General features: G+C 46.2%; 1 protein-coding gene across 3 annotated transcripts in view; it reads right to left on the reverse strand.

The window, feature by feature from the left end:
• The window catches only part of SCARA5 (scavenger receptor class A member 5), a 74,532-nt gene that overhangs the window by 14,016 nt on the left and 41,175 nt on the right, over nucleotides 1-19,341 (reverse strand). For all 3 annotated transcript variants that reach the window (XR_005452294.1, XM_038751377.1, XM_038751376.1), the window contains exons 6-8: nucleotides 17,153-17,233; nucleotides 12,563-12,661; nucleotides 6,620-6,676 (exon numbers count right to left, since the gene is read on the reverse strand). Coding sequence is in view for 2 of the 3 variants with exons in the window: in XM_038751377.1 (XP_038607305.1) it covers nucleotides 6,620-6,676; nucleotides 12,563-12,661; nucleotides 17,153-17,233 (237 nt within the window). In the remaining variant the exon portion in view is untranslated. The remainder of the gene's footprint in view (nucleotides 1-6,619; nucleotides 6,677-12,562; nucleotides 12,662-17,152; nucleotides 17,234-19,341) is intronic.

A 19,341-nucleotide genomic window follows, 5' to 3' on the forward strand; every position in this document is an offset into this window, starting at 1 on the left:
ATTGGGCTCACAGTCTAAAAGGGGGAGACAGAGAAAAAACAAACAAACATACTAACAAAATAAAATAAATAGAATAGATATGTACAAGTAAAATAAATAAATAAATAAATAGAGTAATAAATATGTACAAACATATATACATATATACAGGTGCTGTGGGGAAGGGAAGGAGGTAAGATGGGGGGGGATGGAGAGGGGGACGAGGGGGAGAGGAAGGAAGGGGCTCAGTCTGGGAAGGCCTCCTGGAGGAGGTGAGCTCTCAGCAGGGCCTTGAAGGGAGGAAGAGAGCTAGCTTGGCGGATGGGCAGAGGGAGGGCATTCCAGGCCCGGGGGAATCTTAATCCCCAATAATTGATCTCTTCAATCAATAATTGATTGTTAGCCCCATGCATGATCTGATTACCTCATATCTTCTAGACTGTGTTGGGTAGGGACCGTCTTTATACGTTGCCAACTAGTACTTCCCAAGCGCTTAGTACAGTGCTCTGCACACAGTAAGTGCTCAATAAATACGACTGATTAATTGATTGATCTACATTATCTCCCATCTACCCCAGTGCTTAGTGCAGTGTTTGGCACACAGTAAGCACTTAACAAATACCACAATTGTTATTAATGCTATTATAAAGAAAAACTGCTCTCCTGTTGCCTTGCCTTTTTGGCTGCCTTTCAGTCGGTTAACCAGAAGGGGCTGCTAAAGAACAGGACACGGCCTTTTCCCTTCCCGCTTCCCTCTGGATGTGTGTATGTGGGGGAAATCTTCCTCCTTTCTGGAATAATTCTTCATCCTTGCGTTTTCTTACACAACATCTGTTTCCTTATTCACACCAACTACCTTTCAAATGCCAGGTTCCTTTCCCTGGCTTTTCTACTGCTCGTATATGAGGCCCAGAAGGTTAGGCCGCACCAACCTCCTCTTCCTTCCCGATGCCTAATACACGTGAAAGGCAAATTCCAGAGTTTTGACTCCTTCTTTTCTCCAAATCTGAGCAAGGGTTGCATCCTAAAAGAGGGAGGAGGGAGATATGAAGGAGCAACTCTGTACAGATGAGAAAAAACAGGAAGAGGAGAAAAGGGAGAAGGAAGTCCCCAGACATCTACTAGGGTATACATCCACCAGACACACAGATATCACCCCATAGGGATCTCTGAGGCCCAATGACTCCCTCCTCCTAGGCCAGATCATTAGTGCAACCTCTATCTTGAGGTGCCTCTCTCCTCCAAGAATCAGTATCTCAGGGTTTACTCTCCACTTTGGAAACCCCAGTTTGGTCCAGGGCTTCCATCTCTTGGGATCTCACATGATTCCAGTGGTGACCTGCCTCTTAGAGAATCTGTTGATCTGACCACAATTCCCTGAAGCCTCCATGTGTTGGGCAGCCTGCTGACACCCACAAGTTTCCCACTGCACATGTTGGTCCTGAGACTCTGAGAGTCTTTCCCCCTCCCCAGGTCAGGTTGGGTCCAGTGGGTCAAAAGCAAAATGAGGGCAAGATCTGGGCCCTGCTTTCATCAAGCTTGGAATTTTAGGTTAGTGCCACTGTCCACCCTGGCCAGTGTTGGCCCTGGCATTCTCCTCAACCAAGTGTAACAATCACTTCAGATCACTGGGAAAACTCAAACCCAACACGTCAGAAGAGCTGAAGCCACTCACTCCTAGGACTGCCTCCTTCCACTCCTGTTGTGGAGTGGAAAAGCACGGAGCCACTGAGAAGCTTGGAGAAGCAGCACGGCTCAGTGGAAAGATCACGGGCTTTGGAGTCAGAGGTCCTGGTTTCAAATCCCGGCTCCGCTCTCAGTTGTGTGACTTTGGGCAAGTCACTTCACTTCTCTGTGCCTCAGTTACCTCATCTGTAAAATGGGATTAAAACTGTTACCCCCCCGGGGGACAACCTGATCACCTTCTAACCTCCCCAGTGTTTAGAACAATGCTTCGCACATAGTAAGCGCTTAACAAATACCATCATTATTATTATTGTGTTTGGGGCAGTGCTTTGCACACAGCCAGCATTTAATAAATACTATTACTCCTGCTCCTACTATCTAATGCAAGTCAGGGTCAGCAGATAAAGGGCTGTCTGGTAGCTTTGATACTCTTGAGGACTCCCGCCCTACTCTCCCACCTTCTGCCCTAATGAAAGCCAGAGCTGGACTGTGCTCTGCAGCAGGGCTGGCTGGCTGAGAGAGTGGAGCTACAGTGCTTTGCACACAGTAAGTGCTCAATAAATATGACTGAATGAACAAATAAATGGAGTGGGAGGAACTGCTAGTCCCAGCCAAGGGAAGACTGGGGTGGGTGAAAAGTTGGAAGTGTACCGTTTGGAGGGACAAGAAAAACATAAACATCTTAAACGATGAGGGGAATCACTGGACTCCTTTGGATAGAAATTCTAAACTGAAACAAAAATACTGTATAGGACTGTCCTATAAACCACTAGTTAGGATGAGGAAAGTTAGCAGGAAATATGAAATGATAATCGGGAAGCTGTAAAAGCAGGATAGAGAATAATAGCGGGAGTCTTCAATCACCTTCAGACATGTTGGCTGAATACCTCTGGAGGAAGAGAAGTGGAGGCTAGGTTTCTGAATGGGATGAATTGGTTCTTTGGGAACAGCTAGACCTAGAACCCACAAGAAAAATAGTAGGCTGGATTTAATTGTCAGTAATGGACAGGACCTGGTGCGGGAGGTACATGTGGGAGATCCACTGCGTAACAGTGACCACAACTTGATAAATCTAAAATTTCTGGGAGAGGGATTGGAGAGGAGGTTGAAAAAAGAAGGCAGGAGGAAAAGACGGCCAAAATAATCCCAACACATGAGTATTTAATTTTAGAAAAGGAAACTGGAAAAATGCAGTCCTTATGAAAAATTTGAGAACAAAAAAAAGTGACCTACTCTTAGTTTGGAGTTTGCTAAAATAATAACCGTGGTATTTGTTAAGCAATTACTGTACTAAGCACTGGGGTGGATACAAGCAAATCGGGTTGGACAAAGTCCCTGTACCACATGGGGCTCACATTCTTAATCCCCATTTTACAGACGGGGGAAGTAAGGCATAAAGAAGTGAAGTGACTTGCCTAAGATCTCCCAAAAGACAAGTGGCAGAGCCAGGATTAGAACCCAGGTCGCTCTGATTCCCCCTAGTGCTCTGATCCCTAGGCAACACTGCTTCTCTCTGGAGACCTCAGAATAAAATGTGTGCCTAAAAATCAAAGTATTGGGCAACTAGACAGAAACCCTGCAGGGTTAACTTGCAGAATCAAAGAGGTTATCAGAGGGAACCAGTCATCTTTGAAATAATGAAAAGCTCAGCCTGGTAGGGAGAACGAGAAGGCCCCTAAAGCAGATGCAAAATATGAAAGCCTGGACTTTTAATGAAAGTCGTGGAGCTCCAGGCCAGAAGTGGATCTAATCCTTGTGGTCTGCAGGTATTAGGAAGTCTTCAGCCACTGAGACTCCTGCCCCAGACCTTCTCTTGGTCTTTCCTTCCCCTCCCCCAGGCTGCCCTACTCACTGCTTTTAGCCCATTCATCTCTCTCTCATCTCCAAGCACCTTACACCTGGGATTTACTTCTTCCAACCTGTTGGGCTTTCTACCTGAGAAGTAAGGTCTCAGTTCTCTCCTGGCCTCTTTGCCTTGACCACCTCAGCTGAGTGTCTGAAAATCCAACTCCCCACCACGTAGAATGCACTTGTCACAATACCTAAACTCAGTGTGAGCATTTAATCCATTCAATTCAGTCTTGATGTCCAGTCATCGGACAGAAAATTGTAGGGAGCATATGTGTGTGCGTGTGTGTGTGCGTGTGTGTGTGTCTCTTTGTCTGGTTTCAGATTGGGTTAACTCTATTCCCAAATCATCCTGCTCTTGGTTTTGTCAGGATTCCTCCTGGAGCAGGAGAGGGGAGGTCTCGATAATCCTGGAAGACTAGGAAGACGGTCAGTTTTGGCCTTGTTTTTCTTGAAAGTTTGGTTCTGATCATGGATCTGAAGGGCCAGCTCAGTTTGAGACCCCTTGGACCCTCCCATAGTCAGAGCTCACAGAACAGCCAGCTGCCTGCTCCCAGAGCAGCCCAAGGGGGCTGGAGGAAGAGCCAGGGATTGACACGTCTTCAGATCTGGGGATGATCTGGGACTGGTTAAGATGCACAAAAGAACTGTCTTGCTGCCTGCAGTAGCTGACAGGAAATGACAGGCATTACAGCAGGACCACATGATCGGTGCTGCATCTCTGGAGCTGGGGATTGGGAAATGAGCTGTGGAGGGGCCTTCGGGCTGAGTGTACTGCTCTAACACCTCCCCAGCTGGCCCCTTCAGCAAACTTCTCAGCTCCTACTGCACACGACCAGCCTCGTCCTTGGCTCTCATCCATCAGCCCCATGTGAGCCACACATGTCCCCTGTGGTGTCACTAACAACCAGGCCGTTAGGCCCACCAGCCTTTCCTGGAGAAAAGGGGGTGGGCCCCAAAGGAGGCAGGGTTCCACCTCTGGGCTGCGGTCCACCAACCCATCTGGGTGGAAAGCTCACTTGTCCCAGTCCCCACGACCTCATCTGCCCAGCTGGCATTCTGGGAAGAAGGGTTCTCTTCCCGAGAACCCACCAATCCTCTCGGATGAGCAGGGCCTAGAGAAAAGAGCTTGGCCCTGGGGGCCAGAGGACCTGGCTTCTAATCTCAGCTCTGCCCCTTGCCTGCTGTGTGAACTTGGGCAAGTAAGTCGTTTAACATCTCTGGGTCTCAGTTTCCTCACCTGTAAAATGGGGCATCAATATCTATTCTCCCTCCCACTAAGACAGTAAGTCCCATGTGGGACAGGGACTGTGACCTGATTATCTTGTGCCTGCTCCAGCATACAGTAAGCACTTAACACATAACATTATTAACCTGCCTGGCCTGGAGACCACCCTCTGGCAGAGGGGCATCGCTTGTGAGCCCTTGGGTTCGACTCACTTCAGTGGGCCAGTCCCCCGGGGGAGGCTTCAGGAAACTGACCACACCCCTGATATGCCCAAGCTTTCCAAATGGAAAAGGGCAACTTTGATTCCTACAGACTCGAGGTGCCCCAGCTCTACAGGCCAAATTCCACAGGAGAACTGGCATTGGCAGGTCTCCACACATGTTTTCCATTTGGAGCTGCCATGACTACACACTCCGGCAGAGCCCACTGCTCATGGCGGCTGAGCCTCAAAGAGCCCCTAGAAGACTCAGCTTCACCTGGGAAGTCACAGACGTCTCCTTTTCCTCAGAGACCACCCAGCCAAAGAGGGAAGACCACTCTGCTGACATTTCTTCCGCATCCTGTATCTCAGAGGGTGCTTGTGTATTGAACAATCGCACAACCCAGAGACTCAACCAACCAGCGTCAGTCACGCCTGGGTCCAAGCAGGCACTTGGGTGAGTGCTGCAGTCGTGAAGCAGACTCCCGCACCTCCTCTCAGAGGCTGGTCAGAGCCTGAGGTTCAGAGGGAGCACGCTCAACCCATCAAGGACAGCACTACATCTCCGGAACACCATGTCCGCTTTTGATTGCATCCATCTTTATCTGCCAGCAAAGAGATTGCACAGCCAAGGCAATTGTGACTCAGTCTTCCCTTAGTCCTGCAACCCCACCTAGCCATAATGGAGTCCCTTCCGTGTAGCCCCAGGCTCCCATTTCAGCTCTGATTCGCCGCCCAGTTTGCTACACCAGAAATGGCCCTGCCACTCAGGGTGGGGGACTGCAATGCTGAGGGCCCTTTATCCCCTTCCTGCCACACTGGGCCTCGGCCTGGTGTGCCCAGGTTCCGTTGGCAGGGCTGGATGACCCGACCCCATAACACATTGGTTAGAACCCTTCCCCCTCAACCGTCGCCAACTCGCCCTGCCCCCAGCCTCGCCCAGATACTTTTATCCCCCAATCTGACAGCACAGTGTCTGGTAAACATTTTCTGTCCTTTTCTGACATGTGACTCCCTTTCCTGGGCTCTCCTTCAAAACTCATCTTTCAGATTTCCCCTCTCCTCCTGCCCCCTCAGACAATGGTTTATTTCCTTCCCAGACCTATAAACTGTCCCTCACTGAGTTCAGCCAGCTTGGCGGCTTGTTTCTCCATCACTAGACACCCCTCACCCACCCTATTCTGAGGAGCATCTGAGAATGGAGAAAGGAATGACTTTCCTTCTCACTCATTTAGCCCCAGGCCCCAGCCCCCATCCCACATGTGGGAGATTAAGACTGTGAGCCCCATGTGGGACAGGGACTGCATCCAACCCAATTTACTTGTATCTACCCCACCCACTCAGTACAGTGCCTGGCACATAGTAAGTGCTTAACAAATGCCATCATCGTCAAATACCACAATTATAATTATATTATCCCAGTGAGGGTCCACCTCCCTATCGGTGTCCAGGGCCTATATCCTTGCATTACCCTGCAATTCTCTAGGGATGGTGGAAAACTGATTTTCAGGGGTCCAGTCTCTCCCTGGAGCAATGGATACCCTGGTGCCTAGAAGAGTTTAGTTTAGTGTTCTCTGGAGAAATTATCCGAAGATAATGAGAAGTTACTCAACGCTCCCTAACTACCTTTCCCACAAAATGGCTAACATCCACAGGGGTTGGTTCAGTCGTGCTCTTACCTGTGTCAGCAGCTTTCTCACCCTTCTCTCCTTTCTCTCCTTTCAACCCCCGGTCACCTGAGAAAAGGAGGAACATTGACCTTAATGTGATTAAATACCTTTACCGAGACACTGAAGTAACAGACCCTAAGCAAACATCTTGGGCAAAAATCAACCAGAAAATGGCAGATAGCTAGGTGACCTAGACTAGTGACTGTTTCTCAAACCAGGGACAGAGGACCACAAGGGATGTCGTTACCATGTGCCTGGAGCCCGGCATAGACTTGCCAACAATGGCTCAACCCACGGTGGAATTACAGGAACTTCCCCTCTGGGCAGCTCAGAACACCATGGTACCACCCCTGAGGCTGCTCACAGGTCTGTTCACCATTCTAATCCCGCCTCTGCCACTTGTCTGCTGTGTGACCTTGGGCAAGTCACTTAACTTCTCTGTGCCTCAGTTACCTCATCTGTAACATGGGGATTAAAAGTGTGAGCCCCACATGGGACAACCTGATTACCTTGTATCTATCCCAATGCTTAGAACAGTGCTTAGCACATAGTAAGCGCTTAACAAATACCATAATTATTTTTTTTTTTTCAAAGCGCTCATCCACTCTGTCTTTGGAGCAGAGCTCATCATACCTCTCCAGGTCTAACCAAGGATCCCCAGGTTTCAAAGCCTGCTCCTCCCAACTCAATACAGCTTTTACCATTTTGCTCAACTCAACCTGCTCTGGGCCAGGCTGGCTTTCAGTTCAGAGACCCCGATGACAGTACCAATGGGCTTGGGGGGTTCCCAGAGGCAACCGGGCCTGCCTGAATGAGCCCAGAACTCGTCTGCACCTGAGTGATGTGATCAATCCCAGGTGACTGCATGCTGGAACAGATCTCCTAGGGCTCCTGGTCCAATCTCAGCCACAGAGACGGTGTTGTCTACGGCCACTCTGGGGTATGGCCCCGGCTCATCCAGTGACCACATTTCACCCACTGGGTCACCCGCTGGATATTGGCTAATCAAAGACAAACCAATGGTGACCCTCCAGAAGAACCCACTCTTGACAAGGCAATCAAAGCCCTTGCTTCGACTGGGGTAGGTGAAAGGAAAGGGAGTAAGTGAGAATTTCATGTTTAGGCTGCTAATGATCACTGATCAGCTACAGGGGAAAGAATTACACAAGGGATCTGACATTTATTTGGATCTTGGCATCCTGAGTCAGGTTTCAAGTCTCCAAAAGTTTGTGTTGGCTAGTTGATATGATTTCCCAATCTTTGTTATTATACAATTAGGAGATGAAAAAGAAATCAGCTCACTTCACTGCTGTCTGCATCAAATTAGTGGAAATCAAATTCTACCCACAAAAGCTCTAGCCACAGGATTGAAACTCCAGCCCTAGAGACCTGGGTCCCAGAAAATTCAAAGAAAAAGGGCCAATTTCTGGTCCTTCCTGTAGCACCATTTGGTGTTTCTAATTCAATTCTTTTAATTTTTATTATTAGCAGTATAATTCTTAATAATAATAGATTTATATAGCCCCTTCATTTCTAGAGTGCTTTTCCATTGATGATCTCATCTGACCTCACAAATTCCCCCCGAGTCAAGCATTATTATTCTCACTGTAGAGATGAGAACCTGTAGAAATGGGTTAAAAGATCAAGATTTCCCACCAATCTCTCGACTTGGCCCTTTGGCTGAGTGAACTGACCCCTTGACTAGTCGATCAGAGGGAGGAGAGAGCGGGCAGGTTGGGTAGAATGTCACACAGCATGATGGAGGCAGTAGGCTCCAGGCTACAGCAGAAACTTATGGGAATTTCCATTCCAGGAAGGGGCTTTCCCTGTCCTGGAGGGAGCAGAGTTGCCGGGATGGGTTTGCTGACGAAGAGCAGACAGCAGTGAAGGAGAGCAGCGCAGGTCCGCCGTTACCTATTCTGCTTGGAGGTTGTGGTGGATCAAACCTCCAAAGACAAGGGGATTGTATCCATCCACCAATCAAATGTATATTTTGAGTGCTTATTGTGTGGAGAGAACTGTACTAAGTGCTTGGAAGAGTACCATATATCAGAATTGGCATCAGGAATCCGATCTGATCTTTGAGAGTAGAAGACTCTAGTCTTTGTTGGGCGGAGGGGTTGGGCATTTTGTTTATCTCCACCATGGCCAGAAAAGAGAGGTTGCTGGGAGAACTCAGGAAGTCTGAGATTATGGGAAACTGAGAGACCTCAAAAGAAGACAGAGCAGAGAGGCTTACATGAGCATCTAAGTTTTGTGTGGATAAGTAACCATTCTATTTGGAGCTCGGGGTGAGGCAAGACGTTAACTCAGTAACTCGTTTCTTTTTGGCACTGCGCCAGCCATTCAATTCACATCTTCAGACCCATGAAGCCGAGTCTTCATCTGAATAACTGGGAATGTCCTGCACATGGGACAGTCCCATCTATGAAATGAGGAGGATAGGGTAACTTGTTTCCAGGGTTTGGGGAGTTGAGAATGGAATGCTCTGAGGCAGGAGAACGATGAAGGAAATGCCAATTGTTAGTGCACTGTTAGTGTTTGAAGTGTGTTCAGGCTTCTCTAGTGGTTTTTTCTTTTAAATAGTTCAAGGGATTTCCAGTCCAAGACCTGAATTCTGTGTTGGGTTGGGGGAGCATCCTGCTGGTCCTTTGAATCACTCTGTTTACAGCTCTGACTCTTGTTTACAGTCTTCTGTGCCCTGGCTAGCCCCTTAATCAGTGTTGACAATCTAATGGTGGGGGGAAATGTCCATTTTCATGTTAACAATTTTTTTCTCTGTCTCTCTGCTGGCAGCCAGGCCAAAGAATGACTAAGAGAGGGTGTATATAGGAGACTGATAGGGTCCATATAGGTTGAAGGATACCAGGATAGATCATCCAATTAGGCAAAATAGGGGTTAGAAGCACTTCATGTAGAGTCATAGTCTCACTAATCAGCAATATTAACCTCTGATAACAAGGCATAGAAAGTATCACCTCTTCCCTAGAGTCCGGATGAGGGTGTGATGGTGTTACACACATGTGCCTAACCTGGAGGCATGGGGAGGGGGGCCTATGTACCATGGTGGTGCTTGGCCTTCATCGGTATTCTCCTCCCTGGTACCTATTGGACCTTTTTTGGTGACCCCAGGATGGATAGGTGGGCTGAGGCATGGGGTAGTATGGGAGCAGAGGTGCAGGGGCCAAGTTGTGGGCATTTGTTTGGAGAAAGGAGGGAGCTGCCCATAAAAGGGAGGAGTGACTGCCGAGTCAGTTGGGAGCCCAAGACTTATAGCTCTCTATTCTCTCCTCCTGACTCCTTTCACTCTTTCACACCATTCCCCTCATCTGGTCATCCTAAGCCTAGGGTCTAGTGGGGAAAGATGCCAAGGAAGTAGTGAGGGGTTAATTAATGGAGTTGACACCTACCCACCACTATTCCTCAACCTCCTTCCCGGCACCTGGCACTTAGTACAGTACCTGGAACATAGTAAGTGCTTAATAAATACCATTACAAAAAAAAAAAGAAAAAGAAAGATCCTGGCAGCAGCACAATTAAGAGTAACGACCATCCAACTTAACAGCACTGAGCCTCAGAAAGATAGAGATGGGCATCAAAGGGGCTCCCAAAGACAGAAGGTTACAGTGCTAAAATCCTGCAGGAAACCAGACCAGCTACTAAAATGGGGTCTGCAATGAGGAATATCGGGGAGGGAGGATCTTCCCTTAAGAACCTGGATGGGGGAAAACAAACACTCACTTGAGAAGCCTTCCTCTTTTTAAAATATCAGAGACGAGAGATTGACATTCTAGCTGGAAAGTGTAGACTACTGACCATCTCTTGGTGAGGGCGGAAGGTAAGAGAGTTAATATCCTGCTCCATAAGGAAGAGAGTAAAAAAGCCCCATTGCACTCAACAGAAGACTGGTTCTTGCTCCACACAGAAGGGTGATAGAGTGGGGAAAAGCCAAAAGTCTAAAGAGGCATCATGAAAAAGATCGGCCTTTAAAAACAAGCCAGGGCCAAAAAGTTATTTGATAAAAATAGAGAGGGTAAGTCAGTTTGAAAAAAAAAACTACTGACAAAAATATGGAAAGAAAGGAAAGGGAATCGAGTTTCTCAGATCAAATGATGTTGACACTAGTAATTCACTTTGAAACGTCAAGAAAGTTCAGGGAGGAAAGCTCAGGAAAAGTAATTTTTGTTTGGAGCACGAAGAAGCTGAAGGAGTGATAAAACAAAAATTAAGGAGCATGAAGTTCTGACTACTCCCCTTTAGGATGCTCAGAAATGGTGGAAGGTGCAGTAAAAATGCACAAAGGCAGTAATAAAGATATGTGTGTGTATGCGTGTGTGTGTGTGTGTGTGTGTGTGTGTGTGTGTGTGTGTGTGAAGGCTTCATATTTCCTGAGTGTGCCATGTGTGGGGTGTAATTTATAAGGAATGTCTCAACCACTCCAAATCCTGAGAATACCAAGACTCTATATCTATCCCTGACTGCAAAAACCTACCTCACATCATATATAACTATAATCTATATATACAAACTCATATGCTACATAAATAGATAAAATCTAAATATATGTATATATACACACACTCATATTATGTGTATATAGATGGGGGAGAGAGAGAGGTGGGTGGAGGGAAAGAGGACTTGCAAAGAAATGGAAAATAATTTAAGGATACAATCAGAAAGCATCATTTTGAAACTAGAAGACATCTTCAGGAAAATACTGATAGAAGTATTGGGAAGAAAGGGAAATTACACAGAAAAGAGGAGTTAAAGAACAAATGAGAGAAGTATGTATAAGAAAGATAGGGCACTATTAGCAGAAAAGGGAAGGTATGCAAGGAATAACACTTTCCATGAATGTAACCCTGAACGCTGCAGGAACCGAGGAAAGAAAAGGTTGCCATGGAGGGAAGGACAAACACAGGCAAGTTAGGACAAGATCATAGAGAAGGAAAAAACAATGGAAGATTTTTTGTTCCGTTTTGTTTTTCTTTTTATGGTATTTGTTGAACACTTACTTTATGCCAGGCATTGTACTAAGGGCTGGGGTAGGTACAAGCCAATCAAGTTGAACCCAGTCCATGTCCTCTGTGGGGTTCACAGTCTTATTCCCATTTTACCAACGAGGTAACTGAGGCACAAAAAAATAAGTGACTTGCCCCAGGTCACAGAGCAGACAAGTGGCAGAGTGAGGATTAGAATTTAAATCCTTCTGACTCCTAGGTCTGTGATCTATCCACTAGGCGATGCTGCATTTTTTTCCCTTCAGATTTATTCAGAGAAAAAGAAGGAGGGCAAAAGAAGGGACCTGTTCTCCCTCCTATTTTGACTGGAGCCTCATGTGCAACAGGGACTGTGTCTGACCCAATTACCTTGAATCTATCCCAGTGCTTAGTACCACGTTTGGCACATATTCAGCACTTAACAAACACCAAAATTACTATTGTTATTATCATTAGTAGTATGGAAGTACAAAAGGGGAAAGACGAGTAGAGTCAGCTCCCATATGATGTGGTAGGTGCGTTCTTGAAGGAGAGAAAAATAGATGCAATAGAAAATTATGGGAAAATTGCATTATAGAAATCATGCTTGGACCACTCCTATTGTCCTATCCAAAGTGTATAATGAAACAGACATTATGGAAGAACTGACTTGATTGAGTAATTATGATGACCCTCTCTTGAAAATAATTTACTGACTGCGGAGTACACTCTAACAGGACTTTTCAGAGCACTTTTGGAAAAGAGGAAGAAGCGGATTTATGTCACTGGAGCTCCCCCAGTACTACTAAATTCTTTTTCAGATTATGAAGTATTTGTAGTAATTCTCTTGCCAGGATTTCTCATGCACTGGTTCAACACCATGTACTCTCAGGAGAAGAGAGAGGTTTGGAGCCTGTTTGGTCCTGCCCATTTCAGAGAGCCAAGGAATGGATTGCTGCTAAGGCACTGGTACCTTTGAAACCACGTATGCCCATGATCCCTGGGGCTCCGAGCTCCCCTTCATCCCCCTTCAGACCAGGTGGTCCTGGAGTTCCTCTCTCACCGGGCAAACCTGCAGGAAGGAGAAAGAGATTAAGTGTTACTGCCGCTGCTTTTTGATCACTCCAGGTGTATTTATTGCTAGGTGGCAAAAGCCAAGTGAAAACAGCAGTTTGCACCACTGCACGGGTCCAAGTGCTAAAGGTCTCAGTGACTTAAAAAAAAGAATTGTTACATGCTTCCTATGTGCCAAGCACTGTAATGAGCATTGGGGTAGATACAAGATAATCAGGTTGAATGAATGCTGTCCATGTCTTATGTGGAGCTCAAAGTCTTAATCCCCATTTTACAGATATTGTAACTGAGGCACAGAGAAGTTATTTGCCCAAAGTCACAGAGCAGACAAGTAGCGGGGTAAGGTTTAGAACCCAGGTGCTCTATCTTCTAGATCTGTGCTGTTTCCACTAGAACATGCTACTTCTTGTACTCACATCGGCCACAATGCACTTTCCCCCAAAATGAGCTTTCTAGGAACCCTTTGGAGGCCTGATGGTGGCAAGAGGGGCATCAACCTTGAAGGGTGGCTTGGGAAACTCCCTCGTCTGGAAGGAGGTAAAGATCCACTCATGGGGGAGAAGACAGACTGAAGGGGCTCAGGAGATGGGGAGCCATGGTCCCTGAGAATGACCTGCGGGGAGGGTTTTCCTTTAGCAGATCTGAGGAAGACAAGGGGGTGCTAAATTGTTAGCAGTGAATTCATTCATTCATTCAATCATATTTATTGAGCGCTTACTGTGTGCAGAGCACTGTACTAAGTTCTTGGGAAGTACAAGTTGGCAACATATAGAGAAGGTCCCTACCCAACAGTGGGCTCACAGTCTAGAAGGGGGAGACAGACAACAAAACAAAACATATTAACAAAATAAAATAAAACAGTAAATGTGTACAAGTAAAATAAATAGAGTAATAAATCTGTACAAATATATATACAGGTGCTGTGGGGAGGGGAAGGAGGCAGGGCAGGGGGATGGAGAGGGGGAGAGGAAGGATTGTGATGAGGTAGAGGGAAAATGGAAAACGTCTTCCCTTTTCCATATGGGAAACAACCTAGAGGCAGGGGGTCTAAGTAGAAAGAGCCCTGGATGGGGAGTCAGAAGATCCAGGTTCTAATTTCAGCTCTGCCACTTACTTACTTTGTGGCTTTGGCCAAGTCACACAGCCTCTCTGGGCGTCATTTTCCTCATCTGTAAAATTGGGAAATTGATACCTCTTCTTCCTCCCTCTTAGGCTGTGAGCCCTGTGAAGGACAGGGACTGTGTCCAATCTGTGTATTGACCCCAGGACTTAGCAAAGAGTAAGCACTTAATAAATACATTATTTTACTCCCAGCTAATTAATTTGTCTCTTCATCCTCTCTGGCCCTGGTTTACCTCTCCAGGAGTCTAGGGGGCAAGATGTGGTTGCTACTACTCTCTTACCTTGAACATCTTCAAAGCCCTACTGAAATCACATCCAAGAAGCCCTCCCTGACTAACCTCTCATCTCCCCACCCTATTTTCCCTCTCTATTAGGTCACCTATGCACTTGAGTCTGTGCCCACCAACAGTACCTGTGTCCATATTTTAACGTCTGTCTCCCCAGCTAGATGGCAAGCTCCTCAAGGGGAAGGATCACGTCTGCTTACTCTATCATACTCGCCCAGGTGCTCAGTACTGTGTTTTACATACAGTAAGTACTCAGTAAATGCCACTGATGATAATCATTGCTGAGGCTGCCGTTCACTCCTTCGCCAGAAGTTCTTCCCTGCCCGCCCCACCCAGCTCCACTGTCTCCCATCCCATCAACAGCATCCAAGATCAATTAGCTGACAACAGGGGCCAAGCTGGGAGCTGGATGACCAGCACCGTGCCCCACTCCGGGCCCTGTTCCCCTTCACACCCACTCATTGGCACAGAATCATCCCCTTCTATGTGGTTTGATCCTTAGAAACTGGCAAGATGCACATTCCCAGAGAGCTATTCCTGTAAGTGGGGCCTGCAAGGCAGAGGGCCAGGAATGAACTGAACTGAGATTAAAGTTTGGAATAATAATAAACCTACCAATATATGAACTTCTGAGCAAACAAGGGAGAGGAATGCAGCCTCCACTGAGGATCCCAGACTTAACTATTAAACACACTGACTAAGCAGGAGTTAGCAAATTAACTTGATTAAATGAATTTACCTGCATAAAGGTTTTTCACCTCCTCCATCCCCACCCCCAAAATGGCTGAGTTCTTCAGAAGGCCACAAGTGGCCAGTTTTCTAAACTCAATCAGTGAGTCAATCAATCATATTTATTGAGCACTTGCTGTGTGCTGAGCACTGTACATCACTTGGGAGAGTACAACATAACAATATAAGAGTTGGTGGACGTGTTCCCTGCCAACAACAAGCTTACAGTCTAGAGTTTCAACATCCCTTGCTAAGCTGTGCTTAAAACCCAATTTTCTGTATCAGTCCCAGTTAATAAACTAATAAGACTTCAAAAATTATTTGACAGGAATGTAAGAAATAAATTCAATGTCACCAGGCCACCCTGGTCCTCACTTCCATTTGCTGAAAAGAAGAGTGCCTTAGTGGTTAGATCCTGGGCCTGAGAGTCAGAAGGACTTGGGTTCTAATCCCTGCACTGCCACTTGTCTGCTGTGGGACCGTGGGCAAGTCACTTCACTTTTCTGTGCCTCAGTTACTTCACCTGTAAAGTGGGGATTAAGACTGTGAGCCCTACATGGGACAAGGACTGTGTCCCAACCCAATTTGCTGGTATCCACCCCAGCGCTTTATACAGTGCCTGGCACATAGTAAGTGCTTAACAAATACCACAGTTATATTATTGGCAGGGCATCTCCCCAGAAGGAAGCAGACTCTCCTGGGTCCCTCCACCTTTTATCCTGCTATATCAGACTCCAAAAGAGTCTCAAACTTGAAGCCACAGTTTGACTGAGCAATCCATCCATCATTCAATCAGTGGCATTTATTGAGCACTTACTGTGTGCCAAGCACTATACTAAGTGCTTCGGAGAGTACACTACAACAGAGTTAGTAAAACACATTCCCAGCCCACAGTGAGCTTACGGTTTGAAGAGCCAGTCTTTGGCAATAATGGTTTTATTACAAACAGGTTTATAGCAGCAGTGGGAAAAGAGGAGCAGAATTCAGGCCATGGGGTAGGTTTATTTATAGGGTGCTTACTGTGCTCAAAGCACTGTACTAAGCACTTGGGAGAGTACAATACAACAACAGATACAGTCCCTGCCCATAAGGAGCTCATGCATATAGACTCATTTTATAAAATTACTATTAGTGAAATTAATCCTTTTAATCATTGTATATACTCAAATTGTTAAATGAGAGTGTTTTTTATGCTGTGGAACAAAGGTGAGACCTGTGGAAGTGGGAAAACATCACTTAAGAAATCTCTTTGTTCACTTTCAAGTAATTGATGTGGGTCTGGGTATCCCTCTGGGACCGGGGAGTGGGGAAGATGTTGCTAGTGTTGAATTAGGAGTAAAAGACAATACCATCTCAGTGCCTTTTGATGGAAAAGAGATTTTGGTTCAGAAAGGATCCACTGCCTTTCTCCTCACTGCTTTGGGAGGCTCTGAGGCCTCTAGAATATCATCCACTATAAACACTCTCTGTTTGCTACTGATCCTATCCTGATGGGTAATGAAGGCGGGAGCCATCGGCTAGGAGCTGCTGCCGCTGTGAGAGGGGATTTTTCATTCTCCTGGTGGTCTTTGGAGGAAGATAGGAATAACTTTGAAGAAGGAATTTTTATTGCTTCCAGAGCCCTGGCTCCCAGGGAGCTGGAGGAACATCATTTATTAAAATGGCAAAGCCTAGAATTGAAGTGAAGCCAAAGGTCTCTCTCATCATCTCAATGCAAAGGCTTGAATAGATCCGGTTACAGTATAATAAGCTTACGCCATTAGTAGTAGTTGCATTAGTAATGCTAAGAGTAGCAATGGTAATAGCAGTAGTAGAAGTAGTAATAGCAGTATTAATAGTAATAATAATAATAATGGCATTTATCAAGTGCTTACTATGTGCAAAGCACTGTTCTAAGCACTGGGGAGGTTACAAGGTGATCAGGTTGTCCCACGGGGGGCTCACAGTCTTCATCCCCATTTTACAAATGAGGTAACTGAGGCATAGAGAAGTTCAGTGACTTGCCCAAAGTCACACAGCTGACAATTGGCGGAGCCGGGATTTGAACCCATGACCTCTGACTCCAAAGCCCATAATAGTAGTAGTAGTAGTAGTAGTAGTAGTAGTAAAGTGATTGTTGAGCACCCTTTGGATGCAATGCACTGTACTAAGAGCTCAGAAAGTACTCAACAAAGAAGTGACCCATTCCCTGCCTGGGAAGCAGAGTGAAGTATGGTCTGGAGAAGGGAGAGAGAGGAGATAGGGAGGTCAGCAAGGAAGCTGATGCAATAGTCAAGGAGGAACCAATTAAATTTTAGCCCCTCTCTTTCCTCCCACCACCGCTTAAAATCTCCCTGGTGCCCAACCATCACCTGTTAGGCCAGGCAACCCAGGGACACCAGGCTCGCCTTCCATCCCCTCATGCCCCTGATCGCCTTTCGGTCCGGGGGGTCCTGAAATAAAAACACAGAGCACACGAGTTAGACAATGGCTTCCTCAAGCAGGATCTAACCAATCCTATCTGAAAGCCAAAGAGAAGCCCCCGCAGCTGGCTCTCAAGGGGCAGGGTCACCCCCTCCTCCCTCCACCCCCCAGGCACACTCAGACCTGCCTTCGACAGCAACAAGACAGCTACCCGCTAATCAATCAATCGTATTTATTGAGCACTTACTGTGTGTAGAGCACTGTACTAAGTGCTTGGGAAGTACAAGTTGGCAACATATAGAGACGGTCCCTACCCAACAGTGGGCTCACAGTCTAGAAGAGGGGAGTACCTGGAAGCAGTAAGCAGAATGTAAGGATAACTTCTCTTATGAAAGTTTGGTCTCTTGGGGTGCTGGGGGGTTTCCCTCTGCTTGATTCTGGCCTACACTCTCTCACATTGGAGGAATTCCAGGGAAGTTCATCAGATTGGGTGGTCCCTGAGAAGTGGCATGGCATAGTGAATACAGCACAGGCCTGAGAGTCAGAAGGTCATGGGTTCTAGTCCTGGCTCTGCCACTTTTCTGCTGTGTGACCTTGGGCAAGTGACTTCGCTTTTTTGTGTCTCAGTTACCTCATCTGTAAAATGGGGATTGAGACTGTGAGCCCCACCAGGGATAGGGACCCAATTTACTTGTATCCACCCCGATGCTTAGTACAGTGCCTGGCACATATAACAAATAGCACAATTATTATTATTATTATCTTTTCTGAACCCTACTTAGTGATCACGTGCCCTGACGCGAAAGGACAGTGAGATTTTCTGCTGTCCTACAAGCTGGCTGGCTTCCCAGGAGGCACAGTATGGCTCTGCCCAGGCAAAGACTGTAGTTATTAGTAATAATAATAGTAATATTCGTTAAGTACTTACTATATGCCAAGCACTGTACTAAACACTGGGGTAGATACAAGATAAGCAGATCGGACACAGTCCCTTACCCATACAGGGCTGAGGTTAAGGGAGAGTATTTTATCGCCATTATTACAGATGAGGAACTGAGGCAAAGAAACGTTAAGTGATTTGCCTAGGGTCACACAGCAGGCCAGTGGTAGAGCCAGGATTAAGGCCCAGGTCTCCTGACACCCAGGCCACATCTTTTCCACTTCTCGGCACCTGCTCTACTGGACTGGATCAGACTGGGGAACCACTGTCCCCTCCTTTCTCCTTATCTTTGGTAAGTGGAATCCACACCCTTCTCTGAATCAGAAATGCCAAACTGCTAACAGCTTCCCCAGGGTTTTGCTTCCTGCAGTGACTCCTTCAATGATTTCATCCCAGTTCAGGCATTTAAAAGTATCATGATTTACGCCGATAAGCATTAGACTTGTAAGCATTTGTCCATCAAGCTATGCTTCAGCCTGGTTTTGATATTCTTTAATGAAGAAAGGCTTCTCTTGGGGAAGAAAACAATAGAAAAAGTAGTTTAAGTCATATGAACACTGTCTTTAGCACTGCTATAAAGTTTATCATACTTTAACATTGGACGGTTACAAGTATATTACACATAGATTTATGTTTGTGGTTATTTAGTATGGCACAGGCCTCCAGCCTTTGCTGTTCCTTTGTTCATTCTGTCCCTTTCCTTAGCAAAATCTCTGAGCCAGCCTTAGAGGTCCCGAATTTCCACTTTGATTCCCACCAACCTTTGCCGGTTTATTAGGTCCCAAAAGTTTCTCAGAGCTAATCAGGCATAGTAGAATTTATGGGACTAAATTTTCTGTGCTCAGGACAGGCAAAAGCTGCACCCAGATGGAAATGTGTTTGAAACCACTTTCAAGAGTTAGACATTGTTAGATATTGATTCGGGATTTTTCATTCATGTCACAAATTGGTCGCTTATATTTTCCCCATTCAAATCTTTCTCAAACTGCATATATTCTTCACATGAGGTTCACTCCTAAGACACTAATGTCCTTGGCAATAAATGTTTCCTGTCCAGAAAATACACAGGCCCTCTCAAAATTTTTCTAAAATGCCTTTAACGCTCATTGAAATATTTCAATTATTTCTGATGTCATTCTCAGGGTCTGTAATATCTCCCTTGCAACTTGTCTGCAGACACTTTGAATGTGGTATAAA

The sequence above is a fragment of the Tachyglossus aculeatus genome, chromosome 9 (assembly GCF_015852505.1).
Source record: "Tachyglossus aculeatus isolate mTacAcu1 chromosome 9, mTacAcu1.pri, whole genome shotgun sequence".
In the NCBI taxonomy this organism is placed as follows: domain Eukaryota; kingdom Metazoa; phylum Chordata; class Mammalia; order Monotremata; family Tachyglossidae; genus Tachyglossus; species Tachyglossus aculeatus.